The 17,222-nt window shown below is 39.8% G+C and overlaps 2 protein-coding genes and 1 long non-coding RNA gene across 3 annotated transcripts; 2 read left to right on the top strand and 1 right to left on the bottom strand.

Annotated features, from left to right (window-relative positions):
* Positions 1-1,912: 1,912 nt before the first annotated feature.
* On the top strand, positions 1,913-5,288 carry zgc:158260 (uncharacterized protein LOC571389 homolog). The gene is made up of 3 exons (XM_047341282.1): positions 1,913-2,024; positions 4,689-4,965; positions 5,094-5,288. The coding sequence occupies exons 1-3, from the start codon at positions 1,990-1,992 to the stop codon at positions 5,286-5,288; spliced, it is 507 nt and encodes a 168-aa protein (XP_047197238.1). The 5' UTR covers positions 1,913-1,989.
* Positions 5,289-5,374: 86 nt separating this feature from the next.
* LOC124852504 lies at positions 5,375-5,749 on the top strand. Its single transcript, XR_007032982.1, has 2 exons — positions 5,375-5,433; positions 5,634-5,749. It is a non-coding gene; the product is annotated as an uncharacterized LOC124852504 (long non-coding RNA).
* A 1,528-nt stretch (positions 5,750-7,277) lies between these two features.
* LOC124852370 (coiled-coil domain-containing protein 158-like) lies at positions 7,278-17,219 on the bottom strand. The gene is made up of 23 exons (XM_047341215.1): positions 16,795-17,219; positions 16,647-16,704; positions 15,854-16,002; positions 15,447-15,634; positions 15,242-15,351; positions 14,843-15,161; positions 14,690-14,745; positions 14,462-14,572; positions 14,248-14,329; positions 13,871-13,990; positions 12,873-13,088; positions 12,554-12,769; positions 12,239-12,407; positions 11,244-11,396; positions 10,781-10,893; positions 10,049-10,207; positions 9,388-9,480; positions 9,135-9,257; positions 8,557-8,705; positions 8,191-8,253; positions 7,996-8,063; positions 7,751-7,922; positions 7,278-7,336 (listed from the first exon to the last, which is right to left on the bottom strand). The coding sequence occupies exons 1-22, from the start codon at positions 16,880-16,882 to the stop codon at positions 7,789-7,791; spliced, it is 2,937 nt and encodes a 978-aa protein (XP_047197171.1). The 5' UTR covers positions 16,883-17,219; the 3' UTR covers positions 7,278-7,336; positions 7,751-7,788.
* Between the last annotated feature and the right edge of the window lie 3 nt (positions 17,220-17,222).

Below are 17,222 nucleotides of genomic sequence, written 5' to 3'. Positions count from 1 at the left end.
AACTGTAAACAGAAATGAAATCATATCTTAGGAAACTACTGATAAAGTAAAGAGCAGTTTTGGTACACTACACACAGTACGATTAAAACTGACGCAGATAACTCAGCATGTTTTGGTAATGGTACATTAGTGTAAGAGTCAATAAGTACTTTCACCTGACTACTACAAACCTGTGGTGCTTGTATTTGACTTGAGTATCACTTTATGTACTTGATTCTAGGCAACTACTTCACTACGTTTTGACAGTTTTAGTTTCTACTGACATTGCAGATAAAAAGTTTACTAAACATATAATCATCAGCTTCAACATCATGCTTTGTTTTAGCCTCAAGTACAGAGAAATAAATAAAGCATCAATATTAACTCTATACCTCAGAGAGCTTCAACATTAATATGCTGCTCACAAAGTGAATAATATTTACAATAATATGTATATATTTAAATATCTATTTTCCTACATGAGCACAGTACTTTTGACACTTTCAGGTTATTTGCTACTTTCATATTAATGGAAGTATACTTACTCCTTTATAATGCGATATGTTCACTTATGTAAAGCAGCTGAATTCATTTTCCACCACTGAAAATCATTAGTATTGAAATAGTATATTGAGAAAAAAAAAGTATTCATGTTACCAATGACACAAGTGATAGTTGCACTGGACTTGGTTCAGGATACTAATCGGACTAATGTTCTAACATGGGGAGCCCTCTAGTGCTCAGTACTTAGTGGGCTCCTCACATAAAGACAAACCCCCTCAGGTTTTATCTTCATGACTCTAACTTTGATAAATGTGCTACTGGCGTGTGAAACTTAAACTGTACGATAAGAGAAAGACCTGACTAACTAGTACAGGTGATTGTGTTGATATAACACAGTAAGTGTCGTCCAAATCAACGCATTAAACACTATAAATGGACCAATAGGTAAACAAATATCAACACTTAACACTACACAGTTTGTTGACTGTGGGTGTATTAAATCCATATTAAGTGCACACATACCCAGCATCTAGTGGAATAACCCCATTGCAAAATGGAAAATCTATTCTAGGTTGATGTGTGTTCCTTTAACAAGCTCTGTTATTGCTTGGTGGAAAAAGTACTCAGGTGCTTTACTGTGATGTAAAAATACACTGAAATTGAAAGAGAAAGAAGTTCAGCTATTCCCACTTCATCATTCAAAAACAAGTAAAGGTAAATAGTATCATCAGCAGAGAGTACTTCAAGTGTCTACAGTGAAAGAAATTGGACTGATATTCAGTGTTATTATATATTATATAATAACTATGATTGTTAAAATAGATGCATGAGTGTGTTAATAGCATTTTACGGTTGTAGCTGCTCACAGTGGAGCTAGTTTTAACAACAGGTAGTGAGAGTAGTACAGTGGTTTTCCACTGATTACAATGCACCCCCTCAGTACTGCGTTTGCGTAACTAAACACAGTGCACTGATTAAATCATTCCTGTTAAACTTCACAATAGAGTTTGAGAATGCAGACATGACGGGACAGCGTGAACAGGAGGGGGCTGAAAACGCAACCCTGAGGAACTCCGGAGTTGAGCACATGAAGTATTGCTGATCAGTATTTATGGAGCACTATTCTAGTTTTGATTCATAGTGCTTTACATTACAGTTTTTGCCAGTCACCCAAGCACTCACACATTCATGTCATTTCTCTATCACACATCAATCACACACTGCCGACACACAGACAAGTACCTCAAAGTTTTACTGAGGTGTAGGCTTCAGTACTTGATTAAATGTTTGCCTGTACTTCCCTTCGCTGATACTTGTACCGTTTATGACTTAAACTTAAAGTAAAACAACCTCCTCCTCTTTTCTCATGCAACAGCAGTCACACATTGTTCCGCCACTGTTGCCATAGTTACCAAGCAACAAACTACACAGGAAGTCGATCTAACTTACGAAAGGGACTTTATCTGCTAAGAGAAGATTTTTTTTCAAAATAAATAATAAGGAGCCATGGAGATAAAAAACACGCGGCCTCTTTTCCCTTGGTAAGTTCACGTTTCTCTGGGGGCTTATTATGACGGGACACATTGACACTTATAATAATATATATATATCACAAGTATTTTGAAGAACTAGAAGTATAAATATGCTACAACAATGTAAAGATACCATTACAAGTAAAAGTTAAAGGTGAGTTAAATGTGAAGTAGCACTAGTACAATGAGAACTAAAAGTACTCATTAAAAAAGAAAGTATAGTATTTGTCAGAGTAATGTATCATTAGGGGAAAGTAACTAGTTTGTCTTCTGTACTTAAGTACATTTTTTAAGATACTAAAGGCTACTTTACTTTACAGATTTTTTATTACATATAAAACCTTCTTACACACAAACATCTTAACATTGTGTACTTCACACTAAACAATCCAGATTACTGTACAATACAACAACAGTCTGAAGGAGGCTGCTGATACATTCTGTTTAGTAGAGTGACTTTTCTGGGCAGGTATTTTTACACATTGGTACTGTTTACTTTAATCAAGTAAAAGATACAAGTACCTTGCGGACATGTGAAGATGTGAAAGACAAAGAAAACACTGGCTGGCGTTCTCTTTTAAGCAGATTTGGTGAAGAGGTGGTGTGTGTGTGTGAAAAGCAAATGTGTGTGTGTGTGTGTGTGTGTGTGTGTGTGTGTGTGTGTGTGTGTGTGTGTGTGTGTGTGTGTGTGTGTGTGTGTGTGTGTGTGTGTGTGTGTGTGTGTGTGTGTGTGTGTGTGAGAGGTAACATCCCAGGAGATAAGAAACAAACTCTGGGCCTCTTCAAGGCTTTTGTGGAGGAGGCAGGCACAGTGTGTTCAGATGTGTGAGTCTGACGTCCCGGACCTGTTAGAATTACATTCAAACCAATAAGATGCAATTCAGTGTGGGGACTCTTTTCTCATATCTATGTTGTGTAGGGAGTGAAAACTCTTTGACCTCGACCTGGCTCTCGCATTCCCCCAAAACACGACAGACCCGAACCAATCTAAGAACAGAGAAATGGAGGGAGAGAGATTCTCCAGAGGACGGTAAAGAAGAGGCAGAAATAGACAAACACATGTAACAGACACATATACTGTAGGTATATACAGTCTGCCATTTGAAAAGGTCACTGCTTCATTTAGACCTATGTATGTTCATGTCAACAGGCTGATGTGTCAAGAGAGGATGAGGAAACTGGACCCGCTCCAGTTTAGTTCTGAATACTGAGATCAGACCAGAATATAGAAACTCTAATCAGTCTGTTGCTTAGCAAGACAGACTGGAATACTACAGGTGTATTGTAATTATTTTTGAACTCATCCCATATACAAGAGAACAAATGAAATAGTGGATGTTACGTTATATAAAACTTTGAGAAATAATAAAATATAATAAATAGGGTTGCAACTTATGATTATTGTCATTGTTATTGATTAATCTGGTGATTATTGATTTAGTCTATTAACCTCCAAAAATTGTAAAATCACAAGTTTGCAGAACTTAACATGACATTTTTTAATACTTTTTTTGTTCGTCAAATACCCACAATATACTTTTTTATATGTCCAAAAAGCAGGAAATCTCATTTTATATATGGGTATGTTTATAAATATTTTCTTGGTAAAATATTAAATCAATGTTTTTAATAGTTGCTGTTTATTTTGTATTAATCAGCTAGTTGTTTCAGCTCTATCAAGCCAGAAGCATTATCAACACAAATGTAGATGGCTGAAATAGGATGGGGCAAATTGGATTAACATTCTCAACCAGGAAATAACATTTTATATAATTTTATCATTACATCCCGATGGACTATAATGTTCAGATGTATATAAAGATATAAAAAGGTCATGGAGCAATAAATCCATGGACACACAGCAGTAGCCTGGATTATGATCAGGCCCTCGATGGAGAATATAAATCATCTTTTCTTCTTGTCAGAAGAGACAGGAAGCCGTGACCGATGCGTGTCCAACGGGCAAAACATGCAAGGCAGAAATAAAAAGTCGACTCAGGCAGCTGTGCGTGAAACTAAGCTGCATTTCCAACTGCTCACATGTGAAAAAAGTGCACTGAAAGTCTGCTCGCACTGAAATTGAAAGAGAAAGAAGTTCAGCTACTCCCACTTCAACATTTAAAAACCTTTTGAATTTAAAATTAGGACAGATTGCTATTTTTGTGACCTTGAATGTCAGCCTGTAAACTTTAAAAAAAATTTGTACTCTTATTTAGGTCACATTCCTGCAACTCAAGTTTTGACCTTTAACAGACTGGGCATCTGTCAGTTTATATACACACCCTGAACTCAGAGTGCAAAGGGTAACTGTTAATTGTCAATGAACTGAGTTTCTGTAATTGTAATTATTGATGCATAGTTTATATTGTGGATTACAGTGACCGATTGAAACACATTATTCTAACAGACTATAACTGTGGTGCTCAGCATCAATCACACACTTTATCACACTGTCAACTGTTTTGTGTCTGGTAGTTTTCCTGAGGCAAGGCCATATTTCTTTATATTCTATATTTCTTTATTATACATCGTTTCTACTGCAGTTTGCTTATGAGGCGTCCTTGTTTGTCTTCATCCTCATCCTGTCTTGTTTCCATATTGGTTCATAAAGTTGTTTTTCAAACAGCTGCCGTATACGACAAGTGAGGCTCTTATTTTTCTGTAAATCTGCAGGTACAAGGAGAGGCTGCAGACCAAGTATCTTAAAGTCTCAACAAACAAGATTACCTCAGTCAGCAGTTGTTGCTGTTTAGTAAACGTGAGCCTGGATGACTTCAGGGTCGGACCTTCAGTCTTATCTAAGCGGAGTGTCCCAAAAGAGCACGCCTGCTTCTCACGCCAGATGATCCAAAAGCAGATTCGCAGAGAATACGTGAACGCTGTGGAGGAGAAGCTCAAACAGCATCCATTAGTTCTGCACCCCCATTATAGGGACCACATGATCCCGGAGGTAAGTGGAGCTGACAGCTGTAGAGCATGCATTATTAAAGGTTAAGAGTTAAACAGGTTAGTGAACAAAGCAGAACACGTCTAGCTCTCATTAAAACAAGTTGATGTGGCCTCGTTTCTGCTCTCCAGTTATTTGAGAAGGTGGTATCTGTTCTGGACCCAGACATGTGCGTAATCAGCGCCTCTTCACTTCCTACGCCTACTGCAGACCATGCAGAAGAGGAAGAAGAGGAAAACTGTGCAGCGCCGAGAAACAAGGACGTGATCAAGGCAAAACAAGGAGCAACAGCCAATAAAATGCAAGTATATTGGAAATATAAATAGAATCTAAATTAATGTGATCCATTATTTAATTAGAAATGAAAAACAAACAAATGAATTCACATCTGTAATGTGTCCTCTTACAGCGACCCTGATGTTCTAAATCAGGGTCCCAGAAACCCTTACACACGTCAGATGAATGGAAAAGGTAACGAAAAAGGCCAAAAGGTCAAAGTGAATCAACTGAACAACCACAAGGGCATGAAAGCAGCCACCAAACCTTTCAGCTAATGGTTCATTTCTCCAGTAGGAGCTACTTCCCTATTTTTAAATACCACTGTTTGTGCTGCCTTTGACATGAACTAACATTATGTCATAATGATTAAATGACTTGTGTTTGTCTTCCAGGTTGAAGAGATCAGCGTTTTCACAGGGGTCTTCAACTTCCTTCATCACCAACTTTTTAAGCTAAGAATTCCAGCAGTTCTCTTGTCAAGGCCATAAATAAAGAAACAGTTTTAAAAGCTCTTGAGACACATTATGTAAAAAAGAGTAAAGATTACAAAACTAAAACCAACACAAAGTAAGAAAATAACACAGGTTAAATACCTGGATCCTCCCATCATGTCAGTTAGAACTTAAGAAGTGAAACACGAGCACGTCCAGTTGCCTCTGTCAGTTGCACAACTTATGAAGATAGGAAAATAACACATTCTATGGCTGCTGATTAAAGATCCAGCTCGTACCGAGAAGAGCCTGAGTCTGAATCCCAAAAGATAAGTTAAAAATCGAAACAAGTGATGACATGAGGACCTACCACAAACATTCATATCCCTCTGCTTTCTTTGAAACGTGGAGAGCAGCCGTGATGGCGTCAATAGGTCTTCCCCATGTGCATGCCGAAGTGTCCTTGGGCAATATACTGAACCCCTAAATGGCCCCTCATAGATGTTGAATACACTAACTGTAAGTCACTTTGGATAAAAGCGTCATGTAATGTAACATGTAATGTAATATGAGGTCAAACAGATGCAAAGTATGTAACCCTAAGATGTGTGTATGTCAGGAGTTATGTAACACAACAGATAAAGACTGAAAAGGGAAAAGGCCTTTACGCTATATTCAGCTGTGTGCGTGCACAGGAACTGAACACAGGAAATATGTAAACGCTGTATGCATCCGGCTTTTGAATACAGGACTTTTTTTCTTTTTTTTTAAACCACAATGACACACGGAGGTGATAAAAGGGAGAAGTCTAAGGTACATTCAGTTTTATCGCAGTAGTTTCTGAATCATTTCAGGTTTTACTGTCCATCAGTGCCAAATATTTGTATTTTATAGGTTTCATCAGGGTTTCTTCAGTATTCACCACATGTAATCTACGACTACTTCATAATCAATTCATTAATATTTACGTCACAATTCTTTTGACTTCAGGTAATCGTTAAAAACAAATAGATATAGATAAAAACAGATAAATAGCTGAAAATTGATGTATCGATGGATTAAAAAAAATGAATTCAAGACAAACACTTGGCAGTTGCTCGTTGTGAAGTGATGAGCATCCTGCTCAGTGTTTGCTACAGGTCTATAAGCACTAAAACTCCACACAGTCCCCTGCAGCACAATTTACTGTCACGACAATCATCTCTTTAAGTTTATAGACACACTTTGTCTCCAAAAAACCTGTAATCAGACAAATATTTAACCGCTTTACTGCACAACAAAATGTGCAAGACCTTTGTAAATAAATTGACCCATTAAGACTTTTCAAAGCCTTTTTAGGTTTTCTGTTCTGTGGAAGTGAAGATTGTCTGAGACCTACAGACACCTGCATCATGCTTGATGTGCTGTGTCAGAATCAGATTAATTTCTTTACTAACACAGTTCAGTTTCTCTGGTTTCTGATGAGAAGCAACTGTGCAAATAACCGTTTATATATCAAGACTATAGAGAATATAGATTCCTGGTTGGAAATAATCAGCAAACACTTTTTATTGTAAAAAAACACTTTATGAAAACAATAAATAAAAGAAAAATCACTTGATTGGGGATTTTTATAAAATGTTCTTTTGACTTTCATCTTCATCTGGTGCGCTTTTAAAAATGTTCTGCAAGACAAAAAACGTGAAGGCATTAAAGAGATCAATCAAAATCATTTAGACAGTTTTATGTAAACTATCTGTGATCTGATGAATGACATAAACAAAAACTGCGGCGACAGTTGTGTCATTACATCCTCCTCACACTCTGTTAGGACATTTGTTGCAGTGCTACAGCTGAATGGAAAGTTAATCTGTCTGTTTTATCTGATGCAGTAATATGAGGAGAAAAATGAATGTCTCAGTCTAAGCAAGAAGGTGGCTCTTTTTAAATATTGAACTTCTCTTCTCATTATGGTCCATGGAAAATGTTTTATTTCTTATATAATCGAAGTAAAAGTCATCTAATAGTTTACTTGAATAACCCTGAGATGTCCTGGTCATGGTGATGTGATAAACTTCAGTTAAATATCAACAACTTACCGGAACGAGGAGCCAGCCTCGGTTCTGTTGTGTCAATGTCAGCTGTGTGGGTCAGAGGTCAGGAGGGAGTGGACGGGTGACCTGCGGCCCAGCGAGAGGAGCTGTTGCGGGGATCTGAACCTCACTGCAGTCGCTGGACTCGATACAAGGTGGCCTGGATGAGCCATTATCTCTATTTTGGAGAATCAAACGTTGACATATGCAAAAATCCACAGTGGATTGACAAACAGGTAATGAGAACTCACTCCCCCTGAAGGAATCCTTGTTGATCATCTTTCCATTCAGCTCAGCTTTGGGCAGGAAGTGTGGCTCTCTGTGCACAGTGCAAACACAAACAGACGCACATCACTTTACATTGCACAGTCGGCGGCACTTTGGGGCGCCTTGCATGTTGCATGAGAGGTTGAAAGGTCACTCGAGCTGTTTAGGTTTCTCCCTACCTGCTGCAGGTTTCTCTTCTTAACCTGGAGTTGGCTTTTACCTCTTCAGCCTCGTCAGTACTGCTGCAAGTGAAAGGACAAATAAAAAATTTTAAAAAGACATCTACGACGTTATCACATTCCACGAGTCGATAACAGACAACGTCAGATACGTAGTTTTTAAACTCTATGACGTCTGTTGTTTTGAATGGTACGTTACAGTACAGTGCAACACGGTGCCGTGTCCACTCATGTGCATCATCCCTTCTCCTCCACTCCAGTGACTTCCTGCCCACTTAGTAGCTTCACATGATTTTCAGATGTGATCTAAGCTGGCCTAAGAACAAAGTTAATCCTCGCAGTGTGTAGGAACAGAGCCAGACGTACAATGTGGTCCTGTGCTCTCTCTCCGGTGCAGACCTCCTCCTGTGGAAGCTCTTGCCAGTGGGGCTGTTATCGGTGTGTGGTCTGTGGTTCTCCGAAATCACTCCTCGCAGCTCTTTGACGAGAGACCTGAGCTGCCGGGCGGGGCTCGCCTAGAGAAAGACGATGTCAGTGCAGCGCAGTGGTGAAATTAACATTATTAATAGTTGGTCTGATTAGCATGCACTTAAACAGAGAAAACAGGGAATGCAGGACAATGACACACAAAGAAAAAACTGCCAAAAATATTTCACTTGCGCAATGAAATGATTTATACTCTAGTTTATCTCCTTACCCCAGGAATGCAATACTGTGTGTGTGTGTGTGTGTGTGTGTGTGTGTGTGTGTGTGTGTGTGTGTGTGTGTGTGTGTGTGTGTGTGTGTGTGTGTGTGTGTGTGTGTGTGTGTGTGTTTTTGATTTAAAGGCCGAGCAGATGTGCTGAGCTTGTGTCTGAGCTGCCAAATAAACAATAATTCACACATGCACTTGATGGGCTGGAGCTGTGGGAGATGAGCAGAATACATGGAGTTTCTGACTGCACCTTGATCTGAGCGTTGGAGGCGTGCTGGGACGAGGGTGGAGCGCGGAGTTCTGATGGATTCGGGGAATCCAGGTCTGGTGGAGTTGGACTCAGAGTGCTGTGCAGATTTTGACCTTGGAGTTCCTACAGAAAATCAAAAAAATTGTTACACATTACTATTAACCATGTGAGAGTATATTTGACATACTGTACATAGGGTTGACAAGTCCTATTTCTTAAGACTAAAGGCTTCTTTGTATGTAATCAGCTCTACCTTCAGGTCGAGGGCATGTCCGAGTTTCAGCCGATAAAACTGCTGCTCCTGCCGCTGGATGAAATCTTGACAGTCTGCGAAGCTCTCCGACATCTTGAAGATAGAAGAGTATTTGGAGCAATAACAGTGACGGAGACAGAGAGACACAGGACAGGGTCTGATTAGATTCTTATTTGATCCTAAGACATAAACTCAAATGTTTGCTTTGTTCCAGATGAAGCTACTAGCTGTTTAAAGTAAATTGATGTCAACCCTTATGAGGTGAAATAATAGTAAAACTTGAAAAAGTTATTGAGAAGGTGTTTATGTTTTGAGACAGTTGCTGATCATTAAACCCTCTCTTTCTTCTTTTGAGATATATCCAAACCATATACTTTTTTAAAACATCATTTTTTAGGGCTTTTATTTTCCTATCAGACAGCGGGCAGAAGACAGACAACTGGAAAAAGAACTGCAAATGGATGTGAACCAGGAATGATGGGGTTTTTAGTTTTGAAAACAAAATATATTTTGGTAGAAATTCTTATTATTCAATGTTGAAAGGTTTCGGGAAACTTTTGTATAAATAGGTTTTTACTGTTTTCACGTGAAACAAGTCAGCATCCTTCGTCAGCTTTCTCTCAAAGCCTTATCTTGTTAAATTAAAAATTATGAGCGCCACCTTGTGAAGGATGGCCTCCAGCTTGCCGATCCGCTCCCTTAATTGTTGGTCTTTGGACCCAAGGGCCTCCAGTTCCCTGGAAAGCAGCTTCTTCTCTTCCCTGACGAAGGCGAGCTGCCCGAGCTGACGCTGGTTCTCCAGGCTCTGGTGACGCTTCTCCTGAACAATGAGAACAGACAAAATGGAGCACTAGTTGTTAAAGGGTCATTCATTGGTTTTTATCCACAACAAATGAACTCAAAAGGCTTATTTCAAATAGTTGATCCACTTGAAAGCACTGGAACTGGCTTAAGTGGTCACCGTTGAATTATCATGATCACTCTTCTAACTTTTTGCTAGAGATTAGAGACCCTGAGATCCCTACGGTGTGAATGGCTAACCTGTCACAGCTTAGAGGCCAAGTGTTCTGTCCAGATATTCATAGAACAACTCGTAAAAGCCTGTTGTGTCCTTTTTTTGTTTTGTTTGATAGTTGCAGCCAGAGTTTGTGTTTTGGGATATTTTTGTTCACCTTGATGTCTGGAGAAATATTTAAATTGCATTTATATTTCAAAGGTTATAAAAGAGCGTTTATAAAGCGTAAATATTAAATAAAAAAACTAAACACTATAGTATTTTTAATGGTTACGTTAAATCAATTGGGTAAAATTAAGAAGCCGAAGCATGTAAGTTAAACTCGACAGGAGAGAAGGCAGTGAGTGATCTACACAGACGTGGTACATGGAGTTACACCTGCTGCAGCTTCTCCACAGTCTCCTCCAGATGTTGGATTTTGCTCTGCAGAGAGTCCACCTGCTCTCTTCTGGCAGTGATCTCCTTCTGCATGTCCAGTGCTACTCGGAGGCCTGAGATGGAGAAAACACCCACGAGATAAATCCACACAGAAAGAACAACATGCACATAAGAAACATAAATCACAGAGCTTTAATGTTGAACAGGTTTTCTACATGTCTGTTTAGACAGAAATGTAGCTTGGAATGATATAGATATTTGCAGTTTTCAAAGAACTGCACTGGTATTTATTGTGCAAGAGTTGTCAGCATTCCTATGTTTCATTACAGTCCAAAGTAAATCGCTGTTATCAGAGCACTTGATCACAGATTGGATGAAAATCAAATTCATTTTCTCTGACGTTTATTCATATAGCAGATTTTTTTTAATTAAGTCTCAGTTTAAACAATGAAGTGGCTCTAACCGTGTCCGTCGGCTCCTTCCAGTGTCCTCAGGGTAATCCTGACCTGGTCCAGCTCATCGTGAGTGTCCCTTAGCTGACTCCGAAGCCTCAGCACCACACCCTCCTGCTCATCGCTCCTACAGCTGTGGAGCCGCTGCAGCTCCTCATGCTCCTCTGAAATCGTGCCCACACAAACACATGCATTAAATCCACAGGGAGACACACACTTTAACACATAACCAAACATGTACTACAATGGAAGGCTTAGTTGACAGTGTAAACATACCAAACATGGCTCCTTGTTTTTCTAACACAGCAGGACAAGAAGATCATTTCATTTGGAGGCAAAAATATGTGAGCACTGAACTCTTTCTAGAGACGGAGAGGGAGGGAGCAGTGGTTTCTGTCCAGTTATAGAACCTGGTTACACTTATCAGCAGCACAGAGGTGATAAAAATCCTAAAGACCTTGTTTGACTTCATACAGGTGAAAGTCATTATGCGATACTATATTATGTGGTAATTAATAAAGACACTTTTATTATCCGGGGGCCCTACAAATGAATATTGTGATATTAAGAAGACAGAATTTTATTTTATTTTATTCTCTTGTGTACTTTATGTAACGATTTGAAACAAAAATTGTTTAAAAAGGTCCTAAAATCTTGTTTTTTCAATCAGATTCTTACTATTAATTATAGAACGGATGGAAAGAATGCACATTTTCTGCCAATTTTTGTGGTAACAGTTTTGATTATTACATCTGCTAAGGAGGTAATGCTTTTTTTACCCGTGTATTTTAGTTGGTTTGTTTGTCGGCAGGATTATAAAAAGTACTGAACCCATTTGTACATTTTGATGCAGATCATCAAACTTCTTTTTACTTTTATTTTTCAATTACATAAGTGAGACAGACATGAGAGATTGTTCAGCCCTGGCAGTGGTATGTACCTTCTACTTGTTTTCAATAAGATTGAAGTGTTATCTCCGGTTATACGTCAGTAAAGCTCAACTCACTTGTGAGGGCGAGTAACTGCAAATGCTGGATTTCCAACTGAGAGCTGAGCTGTCTTTTCTCCAGAGTTTCCTCCCGGAGACGCTGACTTTGTTCAGCCACAGACGCCTGAAGATTCCGCCTCTCATGCTCTGCAGTGGCCAGGTCGGACTTGTGCTGGTCTAACTCAGCCTGATAAGCATATGACACAAGATGGAGGGAGACAGAAAAATGTATAAAGAACAAAGTGACGGTGGCGATAGTGAGAAAATTAATTGGGGTTATGGAAGTTGGTTTAGAAATATGAAGTATTCTGTCTTCATATTTTTGTTCCTGACCCTGAGCTGCTGAATCTCTAGCTTGTGCTGGTTTAGCTGATTGCTGAGGAGGTTGTTCTCGTGGTGAAGGTTGTCGAGGGTGTGGCTGTGCTGCGGTTTCATCTGTACGCTGCTCTCCAGCTGCAGTTGCAGAATGCCTATCAGCTTCTCTCGGTCATTCAACTTCCGCCTCAGTGTCTCTCCTTCTATGTGCAGGGTCTGGCACCAAGAATGATGCTGCAAAAATCAGTTTTGCTTAATATCAATGTACCGTTAAAACGGGCGGGTAGTTACCAGATCAGGGTTTCCAGAAACCTATGGTTTGTACATGATCTCTTACCTGCTGGGCTTCTTGCAGCCTGAGCTGGAGTTCCTCTTCTTTCTCCCGCAGGAGGTCCTGGGCTGTCCTCCCCTCCTGGGTCCTATGATCCTGCAGAGCCTGTAAGCAATTTTTCTCCTCTCCGACTCTGAGAAGCTGCTCCCTGGCCTCCTCCAGCCCTCCTCTCAGGGCCTTTACCTCCACATGGAGCTCACACTGCTGCTGTTCACTGCACCTCTGGAGGATAAAGCAGGAGGCACAGTGTGCTGATTGTTTTGTAAAGGGAAGGAAACGTTATCTTTTAACATTTTAACATAGTGAGAAAATATGATCTCAATCACGGGAGAGAAAGTAGCTTAACATTTCAACTTGTGTTATTGTGCTTGTATAGAATCCCCTCTGAGCAGTTTCAGCTCGTTCTGCATGTTCACAGGTAACGAGGTAACTGTAGCTACTCACTAGGTTTCTGTGTCTTTCTTGGAAACGTGTCAATATTAATTTGAATACAGTGTAAACAGGTTTGTTGATATTTGTACATGTTCTTATAGCCTCACAAACTGAGTGAACCAAACCTTAACACAACCACATCTAGTGCCTGCTGATGTACGGGCTGTTTGTAATTTTTCTGCTTCTGTCATTTCCTTTTTCACTCAAAATAAGGCACTGACTTGTTGCCCCATGACACAGATGCCTCTGCTGAGATAAATGCATCATGTGGACGTGTAAGACAGGCAGAATGGTCTCAGTCAGTAAACCTCAGTCAGCCCACCAGCCAACCAGAGCCTCCATCTGAGCCGGGCAATAGTCTTTCACTAAGCAGATTACACAGCTCCAGCACTTAACGTTACTCTGTCATAATAAGGCAACACATAGCTCGAGTATCATTCAAATGACAAACAGCAAACTCAACCGGACACTTCAGTTTCCACTTTTAACAGTGATCCTCATTGTAAATATGCATCTATATGGGGATTTTGGGTATGATAACTACAGAAAGATCATAGGGTTTCTTATGGCACCTTAATTTGGCTGAGCTGGAACTGAAGCTCCTCTCTCTGTTGCAAGGATCGCTCTTTTTCTCTTTGTGCATCCGCCAGTTGAGACTGAACCTGAAGGAGCTGCTGCCCCAGACAGCAAACCTACAATGTCACAAATGACATTCACAAACAGTATAAAACATATTGAAGTGTTCATCTTGAAATAGGGAGAATCAAACATGGTTAGAATTTAAAACAGAACTAAGTAAGTTTACAAGGTGGCTGTTGTGTTTGTGTTATCCTCAAGCCTTTTTGGTCAAGTGGGATAAACACGGCAGGTTAATATTAACATTTAGCAGCCTAAGGGTTTTACTGATTACATTATGATGATCATGATATTATTGTAAATTCTTCCTGACCTCATCTTTATGGCTGCTGATATCTGACTCAAGTTCACCAATCTGACACTGGTGCAACGACGTCTGTCTTTCAGTGAGGTTCCTGGAAATGGAAATAATGTGTTTTTGACAAATATACATTAATTTAGAAATTCAACAGTAAGTCATTGATTAAGCATTTGACTGCAAAATCCCTCGGATAAAAAAAAAGGCCTGAAATTATTTGGAAACTTACTTAAGCAGCTCCAACTTAACACTCACGCTGACGCTGTTGTGTTTAGATGAGCTCAGTTTGTCAGTCAACAGCGCCATCTCCTGGCACAGACTTGCAATCAGTTCTTCACTCCTAAGACAGAGAAATGTGAAGAGTTCTTACTAACACTGCAGTGGAATGCATAATGTAATTCAATTTTTTCTGCCAATCAACTAAATGATGAATCATTGCAGCTCTACATTAAATCACCTTTGTTTTTGCGTATTTCCTCCACTGTGTTCTTCACTCCCAAGATGTTCTATTGACTGGCATAAAACAGACGAAACTAATTAAATCAAACACAATAGAATGAAAATTGTTAAGCCCACTGAACGTGATTTGCAACTGAAATGAAGTATTTACCATTAAGCATCTCTCCTGTAGCTCGTTTGTGTCATTAGTATCCTCAGTTAACTTAGCGACTGGGGATGACTGTCTTGAACGAGTGGGGGCGTTAAGATTGGTGACGCGGTTGTTACCACATCGACTCTCATGAGACAACAGTGTAGAATACGTCTCCTTCATGATCTGTTCCAGTGTCTCTACTTTCCTGCTCAGTGCCAACGCCTCGTCCTCTGTGTCCTGCAGCTTCTGGTCTGTGGCCCTTTTGATGTTCTGGAGCTCCTCCAACATGCACAGCATCTTTTCCATCTGATCAACGTGATTCCTCGAGTCCTTCAATCTACAAACGAAAAATGTGGGACAAAGAGATTTTAAACACAATCGTTATTTATTAAAGTCAAATTTCATCCATGTGTTCACCTGAGGTCAGACAAGACGTCCTTCTCCATTTGGACTTTATTCAGCTTAGTCTGCAGGTTCTCGATGGCTTTGTCAACACTGAATGTCTCTGGTTCAGTTTGATCATGTGTCTGTGAAAATAAGAAATGATACGGAAGCATTATCAATTCAGTAATTCACACAACATCAAACTAAGAGGATTCATGGCTGAAAGACAAGTAGGAACCTTTCTTAGCTGCAGGCCAGGCAGCTGCTGAAAACCGTCATCTAGTGCATTTTCCAAAACCTTTTTTCCAGGAGAGCTGATCTGCCTTTGAACCAACTCTTGGTTTATAATATCCAGATCACAGTCCAGAGGCTGAGTCCCTGCCAGAGTGTGGGTGGGGGAGATGGTGAAATCCCCAGGTGTGTTATCTACCAAAAGAGCAGATGAGGTTTCAAATATACACTGTTGTTCAAGTTAAGGGTCAATGAAACATGTAGTTTAATATTTACATAGCCTGGGCTTTTGATTTTCAATGCACATCTGGATGTCAAGTCCATTGATCTGAACTCAAACATTGTCTGAAATGAAAATCACCTTTTTTAAATTGTCTGGCTCAATAAGATGCTAGTTGACACAGTTGTACTCACAGACATTGAACCAGTGGTTGTGGCAGTTTTGTCCAGGTGAGGTATTGATTCCATATTTGCCGCCAAACCTCTCCAAGGCAACTTTGGTTGCATTTTCCACTTCTTCTTGAAGTCGTTGGGTTTCCTTAGTTCGCCTGTCAAGCTCATCGCTGCACAGAAAAAAAAGTTGTGTAAGAATTTTACTTGAATCATCAGTTTGTTATTTGTATATATTGGTCTTTTAAGGTAAAAATGTTTTGGTTTAGTATAATTGGCTTTTAATATGTTCTATTTGAGGTTAAATCTTGAGTAAAAAAGTAAGAAAGAGAGGCGGAGCTCCACAATAAATTTTTACAGTGTTTTCTTCTGCAATTTTTTTGGTCTTGCTTTCATGTGATGTCGTGTTTTTACTGTGTTTTTATCGTTTTCTTTTTCGCCCTTTTATTATACTTGTTCATGTACTTTAATTGTCATATCACTGCTTTTATGTGTTCAAGTTTTCATATGACATAGCTCTTTATACATTCATCTAATTTGAACGCTACCTTGTTTTTCCCCGACCACCTAAACGTAGTTGTCTGGGCTCCTTGTCACATATAAACTCTGTTTTTAAAAACTGCTACACAAATAAAGTTTATTATTCTATTCTATTGTCTTTATACTTACTCTAAGTATTTTGTTTCCGGTGTGCACTAGTGTCAGATTGTTTTTAACCTTACCTGACTGGTTGACTAATGGACCCATGAATAAATCTAATTCAAACCCAGTACTTTTGCTGAGTGTCACTGCAGGAAACTGAGTAAACCCTGGTTACCTCAGTTCATCCAGAGTCAGACTGGTGAATCTCAGCCGGAAGGAGCTGCCGTGAGTCTCTGGAAAGTCAAAACGTGTTGACAGAACATTTCAATAACAGTGAATTGACAGGAGCCTGGATTGTGAACTTTAACCCGTGTTAGCTTCACCTGCTGCTGCTTGGGCTGTTCCCCGGAGCTTCTGTGGGGAGTCAACGTGGAAACCGTGGGCGCCATTACTGCTGGAAAGCGACGACATCCTTCTTCATTGCAGCCACGAAGCCATTTACACAAATATCCACATAGAACAGCTGGCGAGTTGAGCGTAAAGTTTCATCACCATGGAAACAACATCCCGTAGCTAGCTGCTAGCATCACACCCGGCGACAGCTCGGTTCCTCTGGGCGATAAAAGCTGGATAACATCGTCACACTGGCTCAGTTTAGTGTAAAAAAATATATAAATTAAGGTTTAATGGCGCTGAACTGGTGAGAGAAGTAACTTTAGCGCCATAGTTAGCGCCGCCGACGCTTTCCTCCCAGGCGCTTCCGGTGGTGCATGACGGTCAATGTAGTGTTTCCCGGAGGACCAGCGGCTTG

This window comes from Hippoglossus stenolepis, chromosome 9, assembly GCF_022539355.2.
Source record: "Hippoglossus stenolepis isolate QCI-W04-F060 chromosome 9, HSTE1.2, whole genome shotgun sequence".
Classification (NCBI taxonomy): domain Eukaryota; kingdom Metazoa; phylum Chordata; class Actinopteri; order Pleuronectiformes; family Pleuronectidae; genus Hippoglossus; species Hippoglossus stenolepis.
The sequence above is the reverse complement of the archived record's forward strand: the minus strand, read 5'-3'. Positions and strand labels throughout refer to the sequence as shown.